At 49.4% G+C, this 18,634-nt stretch overlaps 1 protein-coding gene across 3 annotated transcripts in view; it reads left to right on the plus strand.

Moving 5' to 3' along the window:
* Nucleotides 1-18,634, plus strand: part of Hr3 (nuclear hormone receptor 3 ROR-beta) — a 125,219-nt gene that overhangs the window by 866 nt on the left and 105,719 nt on the right. The window contains exon 1 of one of the 3 annotated variants that reach the window (XM_084607701.1): nt 1,593-1,995. The exons of the other annotated variants lie outside the window; for them this stretch is intronic. Coding sequence (XP_084463827.1) covers nt 1,989-1,995 — 7 coding nt within the window. The 5' untranslated portion in view covers nt 1,593-1,988. Of the gene's footprint in view, nt 1-1,592; nt 1,996-18,634 lie in introns of those variants that run through there. 3 annotated transcript variants of the gene reach the window in all.

The following is an 18,634-nucleotide window of genomic DNA, read 5'->3' on the forward strand; positions in this document are numbered from 1 at the left end:
TTCCTGAGACTACTTGTGTACGCTATATATGTCCGTTCCATCTGCGAAGAATCTTCTCGTAAAAGGCTGGTGGTTGACTGAAACCACTTCCCCAGCTCGTAGCAGCGCATTCACGGCGCGAATTGATTTATTTTCAACGCTAGCTGACTGGCGTTGCTTTCCTACATCCAAGTAAGCTTCTCAGCTATGCCCGCGTGGAACGATTCCTTGCCATAGAAAACCTTTTCCCGCAGCGATGCTTGAGCCGCTAACATTCAGTTATTTGTGCGACCACCGTGATCAGGGGAGGCATTATTGCGTAAATGATTTCTTGATGTTTTTCTCTACTTCTACATAGTTGTGGCGGCGGCTTTGATATCTGTCCGCATGAAGTGCTCGCAGCCGTTGCTTCGGCGTGACCCCAGTTACGAAACGCGCTGTCTCCGATTCACGCGCTCGACAGACACTCCGAGGTCGCTGAGCATTGCGCGCTTTCCTTACCGTATACGCTGTTCAATGTGCGTTTTATATGCAAGACTTATAACACAGGCAACGCGATATACTTGCAACGCATCGTCTTGAGCACAAATGAGTTCGCTGGGAAAGCTCCGGAACGACATTGCTTGAAGTTATATCCGATATGAATGCTTTTATTTTTCTCCTGTTTACCCTCAGGCATCGTAACCTCATATTTTTCAGACGTTGTTCTGTACTACACTTTACACTGAAGTCATGTTGTAGAATACGGAGACGTACCGCCGTGTAGAAGGACATACCATGTCCTGAATACTGATTTTAGACCATGATCTTATTTTAGTATCTGGTTCGATAATCCAGAAATTCGCACGTGTGTCAGTCGCTGACCTGCATCAATAAAATTGATATAGATGATTGTATTCTTATTAGTTACCTTAACTAAAGACAAACTAGTGCGTTCAGCATCCCTATTTGCCTTTTCAGTAACATTTCTGCACATACTGCTTATTACGACGTCTTTGCAGTGTGGCAGCTCGAAGAAGATACTAGCACTGCGATAAGATGTGGTGCTGCTATGAAAGAAATACAATGTAAATTTTTCTTTATCGTCGCATAACAGCTGATCATTTTATTAACGCCTACAGCGGATAGTGGTACATATTCACCTATATGCTGCTGCTTATAACCGGCTTAATTGGTCGTACGCAATTGCGGCACGAATAGTCGACTTTTACGAGCGCAATTTCTTGATGTTGGAAATCATAGCACGCTGAGGCAATTCCACGGAGGCAGTCAGTCATACAACAGTGTTAGGAGTACCGTTCCGGATCGTTTACGTAACCATTTGGGACCCCTCGCTGACCGCGCGTTTAGCATTCTCGCCTTCTTTTCTCTCCGTTTCCCTCCCGGCGACCCGGAAGCGGCAACGCCGGGAGAGCAAAGTTTGTTCGCGCGCGTAACCATTCCGCTGCGCGAGGAGGGAGGGGAGCCGCACGGCACGCGTTTCCCCCCGAGCGGAAGATGCGAATCGATATTGGCTCGTAAACAACGCGCACACGCTGGCGCGCACGAGAGGGCCTGCGGAAGAAGTGCTGTGCGGCGGATCCGCAATTAAGCGTATTCGCACAGAGGCCAATTTTCCCGGGCCGCCGCTTGCGGGGAGTATGAGAAAGAAGCTAGTGGGCGAAGAAGAAAGCCTGGACGCCGGATTGACAACAAGCCCGTGTTCCGTTTCGCGTCGCTTCGCGTTTTGAGCGGTGAAGCCCCCCCTACGGCACCACTTCCTCGAGCGAGGAGGAGGCCGCGGTAAAGCCTGCCTTCCCCCGCTCTCGCGGCGTTGGCGACTTCTTTCTCCTCCGCCGGCGCTGTCCGTGCGCCGCCCTCCGCTCCTTTTCTAACTGTCGCGATGTAGCGGTGTCGTCTGCTTCTTTGCCCCCGGAGCCAGTGTCCACCTAAACCGTGTCTGTGCCCCGCTCAAGATGCCCTGAATAATACCAACCGGGCCAGGAAGGCCTGCGCCGCTGCCCCTGTGCATGGCGGGTGAGTGTCCTTCGGCCGTCGCGGGCAACGCTGCCCCGGTCTTGTTTTTGACGGCGCCACAGTCCCGACGCCGCCGCCGCGTCCATTACGTCTCTCGTTGCGCAAACGGCGAAGGCTGCTTCCCTTCCCCCTTTCGCATTTAGCGCGGCTCGCGCCTAGGAGCCGCAGAGCATAACGCTGCCGCCGCCCGCGTCTCGTGTGTCCGCAGTGGCGCGCCGACGGCGTGCGCCCTGTGTTTACGCCCCGCGGCTCTAGGCAACGGCACGCAGTGCACCGCGCGGTCGCCGTCACGTGACCCACGGTTCGGACTGTGCTCTCGCGAATGCCGTGGCAGGCTTCTCGCGTTTGACTTCTGGGCTTTCTGCGTCGCACTTTGTCGCGACAAAACCACTGCCTGTGATTATCCTAGGATGTTCTAGTAGCGCTGATCGCTTCCTTCAAGTGGAAACTCTCTGCTCGACGCCCTATCGGTTTTTCCATCTGGCGCATGTGTGCCGTAAGTCGGAGTCGCACGTGCGCCGCCAAATCCGGCAAGGTGCTGGTCTAGAAGACAGCGGCACCCGGAAATCGCGGGTCGCCTTTTCTCGCACACCTTCTGCGGACAAAAAATAAAAACAAAATGGGGGGGGGGGGGGGGGGGAGGGACCGCACGAAGGAGACACGAAAGTTGAGGGAGTCACCGTGAGGGTAAGGAAAGATTGCGGAGCGCAACAAAAAGCTGGAAACAAGAGGGTTGTCCGCTGCCGCGGCTAGCTGCCAGTCGGTGAGGCGGTGCGCGCTGGCGGAAGTGGAATTATGAAACACCGTGCCGTGACCGCCTTTTTCCAGGGGGGCCGTTATACGCGCCCGGTTTGGAATTGAAGGGCTGCTGCTGTTTCCTTTAATAAAGCCCGGATCCGAGATTGCCTTCCCCGCTTTTGGCGCCTGTCATTGTATTCGCGTGCGGCCAGCACATTCTGCTTTTGCGCTTTTTTTCTTTTATAGTACGATCTTTGATGGATGCATCTTTTTGGGGGATCTGTTCGTGCTTTCGCTGTCGCACTGCCCGCTAGTTTTCGCACCCTTCGACCCTTCTGCGCCGGTCGTTGGGTTTCGCGGATTACAGGCAGGCTGATGCGACGCTCTTTGGATGAAGCAAACCTCGGCTCACTTTTAGCCGTGTGCGCAGTTGTGTTCCAGAAAATTGCGCTTGCTCTCTGGGTGCCACTTTCTCGCTGGCTTCTTGGTAGAATAGCGCCATCTGTCGTTTGACCAGCCACTACTGTTGGCATGTGTGTCTAGTCGTTCGTCTCGGCGTTTCTCGCGCTGATTGCGTGATCGGTGGCTGTCGCGCAAGAGCATTTGTTTTGTTCGCTGCGACAATTTAGGGAACGTGTTTAGGGTTGTGACCAAGCATAACTTTCGCACGTGAGCTTCGTTTTAGGTGGGAGGGGATTTGTGGTCACAAAGAGATCTAAGTTAGGAGTGCAGGATGTCCACGGTACTCGAGCATTGCGAGGGTTCTGTAGTGCAGAGTATACAGGGCCTTACATCAACCGCATTTCATCAGTTTTATGCCGCACTGTTTTTTTGTTGTTGTTGGCAACAGATCTTGTTTACTGGATTTAATTAACGTCCCATAACCACTCAGGTTACGAGGGGTGCCTTAGCGGATGGCTCCGGATCAGTTTCGGCCATCGAAGGTTCTTTCGACGTCAGTTTAAAGCGCACAGTACAAGGGTGCCTTGCATTTCGCCCCCATCGAAACATGGCGGCCGCTGGCGGGATTGTACCCGCCTCATCGAACCCAGCAGCAGCCAGATGCGCTAACCACCTATAGGCTGGTTCAATGTCATCCTGATTGGTGCAGTGACTCCGGTTGTACGTTAGACTCTCTGAGCCCCCGAATCGACACAGCTGCTCAGTTGGCCTTTGTTTTTGTACTTATCCCATGTGACCAGTTTTGCCATTTGACCCAGAGGTCTCGCTAGTTGCTGTAAAACTGAGCGTATGCTTTCTAAAGACGGGCTAATGAACCTGCCTCAACAACAGGAGGACGATGCTGGGATGATGGCCCACTTCAGTGCAAACGTCCCCAGTAGGGCTTCCAATGCTGGGGATACAATACAGAAGAGAGGAATGTGACTTCGGAAGTGAGGCGATGTGTGGTTTCCAGCGTAACAATAATTACACATAGGCTGGATGTGCTTCTTACTAGCAAAACAGCTGTCGCTCGAAAAATCTGGGTTATTAGACGATATCTCGATCAAGTTCCACGGGATCAACAAATGTTTTAAAGCCGGCTTATACGAAACTAACGCAAGTACTGACAAGGAATAAAAAATCGTTAGGACGTTTGTGCCATATGGCGAGAATACTTTATTTATTTCTAAGCTTGTAGATCAAATCATATCAGCCTTTGTTTAGCCGGTAAGGAAGCTGGAGGTCACCAGCAAAAAAGCTGACAAATTTGATGGGCTTCTGGGCCCTATGTGTACAGGCAGAGTAGCAGTGGCTCAAATGATAGTGAGGGTGGAACCAGGTTATCTACAGGAAGAGAAAAGACAACGCATTAACGTAAACCACCAACCCGTGGTAATAAGAAAGTAATGGCTCAAGATTCATCAGCTGCTTGAGCTCGAAAATACAGGCACATAGAGCGCAGAAAAAGAAAACAAGTGAGCAGGCAACTATTACACCCCAAAAATTCAAATACCTAACGTCGAAACCATATGCAGGCCCTATGTTTAGCAACAGAACGGTGCCTTTACTAGGCGCTGAAAATGTAACGAGCAAAAATAAGCAAGTCAGACTTTAAACGGTTTCGTGAATCGGCTTTATATAACAGGAGTGAATTTCATGGCCCCTGGGACTGTCCTTTAGGCGCGGGGCGCGCCAGTATAGTAAGATGAACTTCGGCTTCTGGCTGTGAAATATGCTGCAGATAATGGGATTCTGAGCTATTAATTTGTTTGTTTTCGCGTGTGTCCCCGCTTAGTCCCGGAAAGTGTGCCGGCTACAATCACTCCCCGCTGTCCCCAGTAACACTGCAGAATACCGATATGTATTAAAATTAAGGCAAGGACAACCAGACGAGTGTATTGAACATGCTGTACACTGATCTCTTTCCGTCATTTTTTTTTCTTTCGCTATTTCTGTTGTATGCTTGGTTGGCTAAGTTATATATATATATATATATAATCATCCTCAGCCTGACTATACCCACTGCAGGGCGAAGGGCCTCTCGCATATTTCTCCAATTCTGTGCTAGCTGCATCCACTTGACCCCTGCGAACTTCTTAACCTCATCCGCCCACCTAATTTTCTGCCGCCCCATACTACGCTTTCTTTCCCTTGGAATCCAGTTTGTTATATATATTGCGTTCCTCTGTTTCTTTTCTGAAAACTTCACCGTTTTTCAGATGTGTGTAGTCTACTTCGCTCCTGGCCGTGTATATTACGCCGTGGTCGAAATTTAGTCATTGTCATTTACAGTCACTTTTTTGTTTTGTAATTCCATTCGTGTGTCTACGGTTTCATGTATTTTATCCTTTTAGACATTATTTTATTATAGTTTTTGCTATTTTGATGTTGACTTTAGTCATTCCCACCCTTCCACGGCTCCTACCTTGGGGCTAGCAAATAAATAAAGTGGTTTACATTCTGTCGCTGCTTTAGCGTTTCCACCGTTTTATCGGCGTCATCCTTCATTGGAGCGAGGCCTGCTTACGCGCATTTCTCATCGGGCCGCAGGGGAGGGTCTGTAACTTTAACCTTGCTTCGCAGCGTCTACCTACCGAATTTCCTAGCCCTCGGAAATTTTCCTCACTCGCACGTTGCCTCTTTAGGCGAAGTCCGGGATCATTTATTTCATAGTGTACTTATCTGTCGTGCTCTCTGAATCTACATGCTTGTGTGCCTGCCTGGGCTTATCGCTGCATGGTTTAGGGGTAGTTAACTGCAGTTTTTCGCCTTCTATAAGGGATGCACCGCTCGGGGCCAGCCGCGAGGTAGAAATGAAACTGGGTTAGAGGAAATCGATAAACGCTGGTAAGCAACGTGGATTGGCGATTGAATATGAAATTTGAGGTCCTGTCTTACGAAATAAAGATCCGCTAAGTGCAGGAAACGAATAAATGTGATACATCGCAAATAACAACGCCTTAGAGGGAGGGATTGGCTTCGGTGTTGGTGTGGAGCATCGCAAATGTTCGGTTTTAAAAGCCTCCCTACCATGCAAAACAATTCAAAGTATTTCTGGCTTGACATAATGTAAAGTGCGCCATTTCGTGATGGCTTCCCAGACGCCGCATGACTCTCAACGCTCAAACATAAAGGAAGCTGGGTGCTCGAACACAATCAATAATGCGATGCACGTTTTTTTTTTTTTTTGCGTGTGTGTGTGGGAGGGGGGGGGGGGCGTAATCGATATTTTTCGCGAAGTAACAGGGCGGTTTTGCGAGCCACTTTGTTAATCACGAGGCTCAGATTCAGACGCTTACAGCGGAAGCTGTTTTCCGCTCCTCGGCGTTGTCACAATGATGGCACGGTTACTGGTCAGCACAAAGGGTCGTTACGCTCGACGTCACTGCAACTCACTACACTGAGTGGTCCGGACACAATGGCGTCACGAGTGACAATGCAGGGATGTCGCGCACACTTTACCGGAGAAGACGACTAGCAGTGAATAAGCAGTATTACGCAAGCAGCCTTCGTTGAGCGCATATTAATCAGTAGTTAGAGCCGTGCATTTTTTTTATTTTCTTTTTATTTTCTTTTATTTTTTGCAGCCAACTGTCCAGTTTTGGACACTATGCGAGGTAAATGCGCCATCAGCGTGGCCACAGATCCAAGGGTTCTTTTTCGAGTTATAGTTGAAACCTCCGCATTTATTTTATCACTTCGGAATCATTAGCAACTTTTAACAAATTTAATTGCAGGGATTTTTTTTTTCGCATTCCTCTCCATCAAAGTTATACCGCAAATCGAGCAGTGTGGACCAGCAGCTCAAGTACAAATGCGCTGGGTTTATCGCGGCTGGAAGCAATGAGTTCAGAGGGGCACTGCAGTCCACTCCATCTAATTTTTTATCTCTGTAGAAATCGATTGCGGTAAGCTAAGTTTGACGCTCTGAAGCTACACTACACGTGGAGCTAAATATCGCTCGTTTGGCTCTTCCTTTGTGGCCACGCCCACGTGGGTGTAGAGTGGACGCGTTTATTGCTAGCAAAGTCGGATTTAGGAATGCAACGTCAGCTCGGCTTTCGATTCAATATCATGGTGGTGATACGGGTATATTGTTTTGTGCCGTTTCTAGCTTTTGAAAGAAGCAAATAATTTTTTTTTCACTAGGACGTGCTGACGTATTGGTAATGGAAAACTTGATATCGGCCTCTATATGTCCCGCTTGTATTATCTACCCTATATATCTTATAATCTTAAAGGGACAGTTAATCGTTATTGGGCTTCTGTGCCTCGGCCACGCTGTTGGTGTAGCGTGACATCACATTGGCCGCTTGTCGGCTAGAGCAGCCAGCAGCAATGACGATGCGAAGGTTCTGAGACCATGCACGCTTTCAAAACCTCCTATACATATCCACCCCGGGGAGAGCGTCTCTGCACACCTCTCACGTTTTGGACCTGGCGACGCCCAGCCTTTCAATTTCCCCGAAACGCCATTCCGTCGCAGCGTTGCGCAAGGCGCGCTGCGTTTCGGAAGTGCATGCGTCCAACGGGCCGTCCATTTAGCACGTATTACTGGGCACGTCGATGGCTGTGCACAGCGGCTTCGCATCGGTACTCTGCTGGGGCGAAGGGGGCGCTGTCGTCACGTATTACGTGAGTGGCCGGATTGGTGGCAGTCCAGCTCATCTTCTGCACTCGATCGTCGCTTTAGAGTGAGCACTTGAGAGAGTCCCATGTGGACTCCGGAATTACTTTGCTCGCAAAGAAAAAAAGATAGCTGAGAGTTTTTTTTTTTTTTTTTTTTTTTTTTTTTTTTTTTTTTTTTCTGGCATGTGGTAACCGCAGTACTTAGCCATTTCGGGGCGGTCGTAGTTAAATTGTTGCAGTGGGATACGTAGCACTTTTTTCGTCGTATTTCAAGCACCCGCGATCGTTCCTTGTCGGTTAGTGAAGTTGAGAAACACCCGTATCGATCCGTGTTGCGAGGAAAAAGGCTGTGACGCATCGAGCACCAGTATTAACGTCGAATATATCTCTCTAGGCCGGGTTTGAATAACCATCTCACACGCGCTAGCTACATTCGGTCACTCATGAGTAATTTAGGGTAATGTGTGCATACATGATTTTCCTGTCTCTTCCGGCATTCCGTATGATCGTGTTGTAAACTGCGACAATGTCTCACGTATTCTTGTGCACATTATATGTCACGACCTAAGTCACAGTAACATTTCAGGCGATGCGATATCGAATACTATTTACACTACAGTCTGTTTCATTATGATTTCCCCATTCGTAGTCTTAAACAGTAGCCGTGAATTTCATAGCGCCGCCTTAGAATCACATCATCTTTCTACAGTCGTATAGACCTCAAGAAAATAAGCGACTTTTGCCCCTCAGTGGACTCCCCTACAGCCAATGGCATCGACTGATTCTACTGAGGTCGGTAGTGATCGGCTTGCACCTACTAACGTGACAACGTCGAGTGCGGCTCATGAAAGAGGGTTATGGGTCCGCCACGGTTTAATCGGATTAACTGCGGCGTCATGAGGGTCGGTCGACACCATCTGCTGAAGGGTCTTCTTTGAGGGTCATCTGTCGCTTTTTTCTCGTGTTGTATACTTTTTTTATGTATCGAGAACGCGCTGCCTTGATCGTACGATGCTTCGTAGGTATTCGATTCCGTTAATCACGACGTGTTCTCTGATAAAATTTCGTAAGTATGGATTTAGATGATATTTCCTGTCTCTTCTTGTTAACATTTTTGCTAGCCGCTCAGAAAACATTGCACCATGTAAATACGAAAGTGATTTACAACAACTAAGACCTGCATGGTGTTCCGCAAAGATCTATATTAGCGCATAAATTGTTAGCATATATGTTAAAGACCTGAGCAATGCCTGTAAACATTGCTACGTGTTCCAGTATGCCGATGATACACTTCTGGTTGCTACCCACAAGGAATATCCGTCTGCATTACCATACGTCCAGCACTAAAGACAGCAACTGATGGAAGGGTTCGGGAATAACTTAATCACAGTGAACATAAAGACGCAATTAGTATGTTTTCATAATTATTTAAAGTCAATTTCTCACGAGTTAATAATTTTTCTTCAGCGACCGAGCAGTGATGTAAACGTTCTCCGATTATGCAGCGTTCAAATACCTAGGTGCATTTTTTGACTGATATGTCCCACTTGGCTTTTGTATGTTATTAACTCCGTAAAGTCACTTGCTTGTTGTCCTGCCTATATTCGTAACAAATTATGTACGCCTTAACCTAGCATGTATTGCGTATATGTTGCTTGCGATTTTGGTCAGCCTTTTGAAGGAACTCAAGGTACGCTCAAATCTGCCCTTAAATCTGTAATGTGTGGTATGCCACTAAATCAACATTAGTGTTTTTAATTTTTACTGATACCTGCCTTTAACCATCCGTTAATTGAAACAGTAGCGCCCAATCATATCTGGACGAAAGAGTTGTATTCCTTATGTTCCTGTTCGCGATCTTTGTACTCGGCATTGCTTTGTACTACCTAAAGCCACGCACCAGATATGGCAAACATCTTTGGGAGTATTATGCGCCATAAGTTCTTAACCAAATAACTAACGGAACATTTTCGCTTAAGACTCGTAATACATTGAAATCGTTCCTGTTAAATTAAGTTAATTACTATTAACTCGTCAGTGCCATGTTGTCTCCCCCATCTCCTTTTTTTTTTTTTTTTTTAATCGAGGGTGTTTCCTCGTTTCTTCTGTTCCTGACTTTGCAACATGTATACCAGGTGTGCTAGCTGCTGCTAGGTCATCATCATCAGCCTGACTATACCCACTGCAGGGCGAAGGCCTCTCCCATATTACTCCAATTAGCCCGGTTCTGTGCTAGCTGCGTCCACTTGACCCCCGCGAACTTCTTAACCTCATCCGCCCACCTAACTTTCTGCCGCCCCCTGCTACGCTTTCCGTCCCTTGGAATCCAGGTGCTGCCACTCAAGCCCTCCGCGGCTTTGGCAAGCCTACATTTCCATAGCCTATTTGAAATAAACAATATTATTGACGTAGACGAGAAGTGGCTTGTGACAAGCCAAGGCTGCCTACCACGTGGGAGGCCGCTGAAATCTGGTGGGTTTTGACTTGTTCCATGCGTCCACGTTACTGTTAGCAGCATTTGGCCCAGCACTCGACTTCGTAACTGAAGCTGGCCGATACGTGACTTCCGTCGAACGTCGCCATCTTCGTCCAGGTGTGCGCGAGCTTGGTGCCTGCGTGCAGCGCGCCGCCGTTGCGCCAGCCACCGTCGGCAGTCGGGCCGGTCACGTCAGCAACGCCGTCCAAGATGGGGGCCCAGCAGTAACGGTGATGACGTCACGCACGCACACCCACCGGAGGGGCCCTGCAAGGTCTTCTGCTCCCTCCGGAACAACCTCCCGCGGGGGGCGCTGAAGAAGGGAAACGCGAAGCGCCGATCCGGTCGCCGTCCGATCGGCTGCTCAGACGTTTGGCGCCGACTCCAAGGTCCCCCGCTGCGGCAGGGCTGTTGTGCGGCCGACTATATCGCTCTACGAGGGCGCGACCGCTGCTTCGCGGGCACGTGAGACCGCATCTCGACCGCGCAATATTAACATGCGCGCGCGGTGGCGCAGCCACAGGTTTTTGTTTTTTTTTTTCTTTTTTTTTTCTCGAAGAGGCAGGGATCGCCTTGCGCGCACACCGAGAAAGAAGGCTGTCGAGTATTTTCGTTGTCAGTAAAAAATTGTTGGGTGCTGCGTTGTTGGGACATTGGTGGTTCCTTCCATGCAGTAGACGAATTTATTGCTAAAAAAAAACTATGTCATAGATATTGAAACTTTGTCGTGCCCAGGTTTCAATCAGGTGCCGTCAAGACTGGAAATATCCTGTGATCGCCATTTAATTGTGAAGGGAGAAGCAGCTTAGCTACGTGACTGGCTTTTTTTTTTCATCGTAATTTGCTTGTGAAAGTGGTCGGTGGCGGCGACAACTGAGGGAATTGCTTTATCGTTTCAGTTAGGAAAAATGCTGCATGGAAGGAAGAAAGAAAGACACTCGGGTCAAAGTGCGAACCTTGTTCAGTGAAAGTTTTTGTAATTATGGGGAAAGGATCAACGTCTTTGTCGTTGGACAGAACAGTTCACGGTGGCTTATTAGGCTCAGGCCTTTTCCTACGAGGCAGCGGTCTCTGCATCTGCATGCCATCAATGCTATGCGTGCGACATTAGATGCAGTTACGGTAGGAAGAGAGATCGTCGTGGCTGGATATGGCCCAGGAAGGCGCTATGCTTTTTGTGGGCTATTCTGCAGCGGCAGCTGTATCTTGTGGCTCTTAAAAAGTCAAAAGGCGTCGTCGTGTACGTGTGGGGGAGGTATATAGAGCCGCCATTACTCCGTCACGTAATCACATCCTATACAGGAGATAAATATGGCTGCATAATTTCTAACTAACCATAACCTGGTCAGGTGAAATAACTAACCATAACCTGGTCAGGTGATATAAATGGACCAGTTGCTTGATAGGGGGAGTGGGGTCATGTTTAAAGCTGTCAGTGTTAGGCTAATTATCTCAGAATCATGACTGATCCGGGTTAAGCACATTGTTGGAAAGTCATTGTGCGCGGTCGTTGCTGCCGTCACCTCGGCACACAAGCTGTGCAGGAACGTAAATATCTGCTGCATGTCAATCAAAAAGCTGTATACAAATATGTGAACTCAACGTGTTTCAAATAGCGCTGCAAATATAGAGCTTATATGTCGAACCGTTCGCTACGAGCTGCATACAGCAATTTGGTGGTAGTGGTTTACTCAGAATATTCGAAGCTACGTAAATCAATTTGGTAGTATTAGTCAAAAAGGGCGGAAAAGAGTGTCGCCGGATTCAGCATCCGCTACCTAATATGTTACCTGAGCTTCGGCTGGCGGAAAGAAAAACAGAAAGAGGATAAAGGGAAGCACAGTGGGGAGCTATATGTAGCAAGAAAGAGTAGGTCGAGCTTTCTGCCTTATTTACAAAATACAGCAATTTCAAGCCAATCATGCGAAATCATTAAACAAAACTATCGCTTATTGGCGAATTCCTCCGGTGATTTTAACGCGGTGCGCCGAGTACGCGTCACAGCCCAGGAGAACGCATATCGAATGGACGTTGTCAAACACAATCCGTTCGGAATTTGGGCCCGGCTTAAAGCCGGCACTTGACTTCCTCATAGCGCGGTTTATCAGTGTCGTACAATTGGTTCGCTGAGGGGCGGTGCATTTTGGAGAGCCCTATGGGGCTACTGACCAGGGCATACCGGGAGCGAGCGCTTGCATCGCGAGGAGGAGAAAACATTTATTTACGATGATATGATTTGGGAGGGGCGTTTGGGTGTGAAGCTGAGTGGCAGACCTTATTCCGGAACGCCATTGGTCGTCGCCGCTGCCCGAGCTCCCTGAACCAGGACACGCTGGCTGGGCCTCCAAGTCTGGGCTGGACAGGGCCGCCTCCCAGCCCTCCCTAGTTGGCTGTTTTATAGCTTTCATTTTTGTATTTTGCTGGCAGGCCCACACCATGGGGTATACAGGTCAGCATACTGCCCACAGAATTTGCACCTACCCGGGAATGTCGGGTCCATGTGTTTACTCTCATGATTGCTGTGCCGGTGGTTTTCCATCAAGCGTAGTTAAGAAATTATTATTATTTTTTTTTAATAGAGATCTCTTGGCTGGGGCCCCGCCGTGGTGGTGCAATGGTTAGGGCGCTCGACTACTGTGCCCAAGGATTCGCGATCGAATCCCGGCCGCAGCGGCCGCTTTTCGATGGAGGCGAAAATCATGGCGCCCATATGCTATGCGATGTCAGTGCACGTTAAAGAATCCCAGAGGGTCAAAATTTCCGGAGCATTCCACTACGGCGTCTCTCATAGCCTGAGCCGCTTTGGGACGTGAAACCCCCCAACCCTTGGCTGGGATATAGGTTTTGGTATCGTCGCTGGTGCTGACCTCTTTCCACCGCTATCAGAAATGCGTGCTAAAGGAGAGTACTTACCATGAAGCGAGGTAAAACTTTATGAACGAAAAAGGGGGATGGACGACTACTTGGCCAGATCGCTCTGTAAAGGACAGCGCCCTGCTCTCGGAGTTAGGGTACAATTATAGGATAACTAGCGTCCCGATCCGGATTGACCATTGGAACGCGAACAGGACTCCGCGAAGGGGGAAATTTTTCTCTGGATTGGCCAGTGTGATCAGCCATAAGCAGGGCGCTTCCGCGTATCACACGTATACGTACCCGCTGGTGAGGCTCCGGAACGTGTTTATTCGTTCGTTAATTCTGCATGCAGCAGTGTTTTAAAGAGCCCCTATATGCATATATGCGTATTTGCTTATGTGGTATCTGCAAGGCTGTCGACTGGGCGAGTTGGTATTGGTTCATAATGGAAACCAGCCAAAAGACGATAAACAGAAAAAAGGTGTACACAGGACGATGGCTACAGAACTGTGTTAAAGACGTGGAAGTGACAAAACTGCACAGTGGAGAAGCGGATATAGTGGACGCAATAAATGTTCCGTCATGGAGGGTTGTATTTATTTCTGGCTATACTTACGTTCCTTATGAAAATCTGAAACACTAAAAGATTCCTTGAAACGGAACTAACGGCCGTAGGGGTTTTAATTTAACTAGAAATACGGGACTTCGTTTACTAAACCGTTTTCTCCGTGAAACGTGGGGCCAAACATGTGAGCGGAGGTTGGTAGCGTGGCAGTTCACTCGCACATGAAGCCCCGTCGTAGGAAGAGGCGATAGGGCCGTCACCAGCGCCGTCACGATCGCAGTGGTTTCACTGACACCGGCATCAGCGAAGACAGCCTGTGACTGAGCGAGGAAAAAGGTCGCCTCGCGCCATTCTTTGCGTAAAAAAGAGGCGCTGCTCAGAAATGTCTCAGTGCTCGCCACACGATTCGGGACTGTGTTTTTTCTCTCACCTGTTCTACTGACTGCGGTCTTTCGCCTTAACGCACCCCGCACATTCGTTCGAATTGCCTGCCTGGCAGCTTTCGTTGTATTCATTGCGCACAGCGGGCGTCAACGACTGCGCCCACGGGGGCCTCCTCAGCAGAGCTCCGACCCTTCCTCGTTCCACGGCGGCAGTGTCTAGCGGCACCCGCGCTGCACACCAGCCCGCAGCCGCGGTGCCAGGCGCACAACGGGCCTCGCGCGCTTAAGAACGCCGCGGCGCGATGCCAAGTCAACACAAAGATGACGAGCGGTGGGGGGGAGAGGGTGGGAGGAGGGCACTCGTAACGGGACCCTCGCGCCGAGCGTTGCCCCCGCGCGCGTCCCTGGGAAGCCAACGCGCGGCCGCCGAGCGGCGCACCTCGGCCTGCTGCTGCCGCCCGCATGCGCCGCAGGTGCCCCCGCTTCGACTAGGCGGAGTCGTTCTCTGCGGTAGCTTTCGCGCCGCCTGGGTCGGCTTCGGCTGCGTCGGCAGTTGCCGAAATACGGTACGGACTCATGCCTACATTTGTGCGAGCGAGACTGGGCTTGCACTGCTCGTTGATTAAATGGGCTTTCTTTGCACAGGCGGCGAACGATACAAATTATGCACTGGAGGAAACTACATGGGGACGGGGAGCTAGCACAGGGGCAGCGAAGGTGGTGATACCACCGCCTCAGTGCTGTCTCTATCCGGGAAAGAAACATGGATATGACTGGGTGCACGAGCCATTGGTAGTGATCAATATTCTCAGGCTCTTCAGGAGGTTCATGAAGACTGGGACGACATAGTGTTTCTTGTTACTCAAGTCTTCAGAGCATAGTCTTGCATTGTGCGCGAAGGCAGCTGCCCTGTGCGAAATTATTTGGAAGGGAAATTTGGCGCCCAGCTGAGTGCCGCGTTTTTCTCTTCTGTATGTGCGCCGTATATGGAGCGGCGTGTCATGTGGCGTGCCATATGTGTGCAATTGATTTGAACAAATACTGCACCCTGGAAAACCTGTCCCAACCAGAGGCTAATAGATGGTCGTAATGCCACCAAGAAAAACGCTCTGATGGACGACGCCACTGAGCTTCTTCCGGCCGAACGTTCGCACACTACGCGCCGCGGTTCCAGCCGGGTCACTAGCCACATTGCCGCTATGCGCGCCTTGCGAGCTCTGGCAATGGGTCACCGCCATTGTTTGCCCGATGCTGGTTCTGACCGGGCCAGTAGTGAGCGCGGGCTGGAATCGGGCGCGCGTTGGAAGAAGACAACGACCTTGCCAAGGTTGTTCCTTTCCGCGTTTCCCCCTTCTCCGTTCACCATGCTCTCTCGCTCGGCGCCAGGCTTTCCCCCTCTCCGCCGCGTGACCCCGTTCCGCGGACTGCGGTCTCCCCCCCGAGCCGCGCTGCCTGCAACGACACCGCCGACGCCCGGTTGCGCAAGCCGGTGTCCCGCCACGACTGGGGCTTCTTTTTCGGGCCGCCTCCCCTGCTCCTTATTCGCCTAGGCTCCCGAGCACCGTAATATTTAGTTCCCTTCATAACTTGTTCTTTGTTAGACGTGCATTGTGTACAACTGTTGCGCCGTGTCTCTTGTATCACTTGATGACGTTTGTAGCCACTACTCAGGACGTTAGAGTAGTCGGTTTCACCTTTTTAGTCATGATTTTGACCTGCGGTCCTCATTAAGCGCCACTGCCATATTTAATGAAAAACAGACGACGACCCAGTATAAAGACACACAGAAAAGGACGATGCGGGAAGGTCGGTTCTGCTGCGTTTTTCATCATGTGCGATCGACTAGCTCAATGATTGCCGCGCCGTAACACATAGCCTAGCGAGAAGAGCAAATACTTTGTAGGCCCTCCCGTAGGGCGTTTTCACGCCACCTGCATGTGCTTACATGTAGAGCACCTTTTCGTGCAGATCTAGCGCTGCCGTACTTATTCAATGTCAGTCAGGTGAGAGATTTAGCTTGCCGGAGACGTATTGAGGCAGGCGTGTACCGGTTTACTGGAATTCTCCTGCGCATGGACAGGGGTGGGGGCCATCGCGGCTCCCGCAGTCCGGGAACCGGTATATGTCTACGTTTCTCTGATCAGCTAAAAACCTCTAGTGCTTGGTGTTTACAGTGTTGTACAGTACCTCTCTCTCTCTCCAGTACAGTCGGCGAACGTGGATAATACGTCGTAAAAATGCTGGTCGAATTCTCCGATAGTCGTCGTATGCTGAGCATGTGCCGAGCAGTACCGTGATTCGTGCACGCTGTTCGACGGCATATGAGTGCTTCGTCTCGTTTCCCTGTTTCACCGTTTGAGGGACTCGGCATTCGTCAAACCGACCCTCGTGATGCAAGATGCTGGATTCGAAGAAACGAGAAATGCCGTGGCAACGTAGTCATGTGTCGGCATGGTGCAGTTCACGTCTTCCTGGACGTCTTCCAGGGCTAGGGGACGTGACTGAAATGCCTCGCATGGCGTACTAGGTTCTCCCTGTTAAAATTCTGTATTCAACGCGGTGTTTAGGCGACAGCGCACGCTTCTTTAAGGAAAAAAAAATACAGCGCAGAAAGATCGGGGCGAAAAAAAGGGCAGAGGCCACGTCTTTGTGCGACGCCTTATTTGCTCTTTCTTTTTTCTTTTTTTCGTTTACTGCGCTCAACGCTGAACGATATAGAAGCCGGCAAGCTATCGGCCCCACTTCGTTGTGTTTTATTGTTACTGCTTTCTGTGACGTAAAAACGGAATTGAACGCTTACTGTGCGCCGAAAGACGCGATACTGTGGCTTTGTACTCCAAACAGACACCCGTCGAATTTTCTTTCACTTTCGCTGGAGTTAAACGTTGTATTGATGCTGGTGAACTGGTCGTTTATATATATTGTTACAGCGCCAGAAACATGTAGACATGAGCCCATACCAGTGCGGTAGTAGAATTCGCTTCTTGTATGCATCGATGCTTGTTCTGTGCCAGTCGTGGCGTCTCTTTTGGCATTGTGTAAGACCAAGTACTTTATTGGGTACTGTACGGGACGCTGTGCGGAGTAAGAGCTTTACTGGATTCATCATCATCATCATCATCATCAGCCTGATTATACCCACTGTAGGGCGAAGGCCTCTCCCATATTTCTCCACTTAACCCGGTTCTGTGCTAGCTGCATCCACTTGACCCCTGCCCACCTAACTTTCTGCCGCCCCCTGCTACGCTTTCCTTCCCTTGGAATCCAGTTTGTTACCCTAAGCGACCATCGGTTATCCTCTCTTTGCACTACATGTCCTGCCCATGTCCATTTCTTCTTAATTTCCACTAGAATGTCGGTAACTTGAGTTATTTCTCTGACCCACTCTGCACGCTTTCTATCTCTTAATGTTACCCCTACCATTTTTAGTTCCATAGCCCCTGGGTTGTCCTCAACTTAAGTAGAACTCTCTTGGTTAGCCTCCACGTTTCAGCCCCGTAGGTAAGTACAGGCAAGATGCAACTGTTGTATACTTTCCTCTTGAGCGATACCGGTAAGCTGCTAGTCATAATCTGCGAGTGCTTGCCAAATGCGCTCCATCCCAATCTTATTCTTCTTGTTATTTCCTTTTCATGGTCCGGATCTGCTGCTACTACCTGTCCTAAGTAGACATATTCGCCTACTACTTCCAGTATTTCGCTACCTAATGTAAACTGCTGTTCCTTCCCGAGGCTGTTGAACATTACCTTAGTCTTCTGCATATTGATTTTCAAGCCTACCTTTCTACTTTTCCTGTCTAGATCATCAATCATTATTTGCAGTTCATCCCCCGAGTTGCTTAGGAAGGCAATGCCATCAGCAAATCGCAGATTACTATTCTCCATCTACCCTTATTCCTAACTGCTCCCATTCCAAGTCTCTGAATACTTCCTCTAAGCAAGCTGTGAATAGTACTGGGGAGATTGTGTCTCCTTGCCTAACACCTTCCTTTATGGGAATTTTGTTACTTTCTTTATGCAGAACTATGGTTGCTGTGCAGCCACTATATATATCTTCCAGCACTTTCACGTACGGCTCGTCTACCCCCTGATTTCGCAATGCCTGCATCACCGCCGAGGTTTCAACTGAGTCAAATGCTTTTTCGTAATCAATGAATGCAATGTATAAGGGCTGGTTATATTCCGAGCATTTTTCTATCACCTGATTGATGGTATGGATATGATCGTTAGTAGAGTACCGTTTCCGAAACCCTGCTTGATCCTTTGCTTGATTGCAGTCTAAGGTTGTCCTGATTCTATTAGCGATTACCTTAGTAAATACCTTATACGTAACAGACAGTAAGCTGATTGGTCTGTAATTTTTAAGGTCCTTAGAGTCCCCTTTCTTGTGAATGAGGATAATGTTTGCATTCTTCCATGGTTCCGGTACCGTCGATGACACCGGGCACTGCGTATACAGGGTGGCCAGTTGTCTGAGGTTCGTATACAGACAACATAAATACCCAAGAAAATAGCAGGGGGGACAGCGGCCGATGTAGCTCAGTTGGAA

This window comes from Amblyomma maculatum, chromosome 6, assembly GCF_055883805.1.
Source record: "Amblyomma maculatum isolate TAMU_Amacu chromosome 6, ASM5588380v1, whole genome shotgun sequence".
NCBI classification, from domain to species: Eukaryota; Metazoa; Arthropoda; class Arachnida; order Ixodida; family Ixodidae; genus Amblyomma; species Amblyomma maculatum.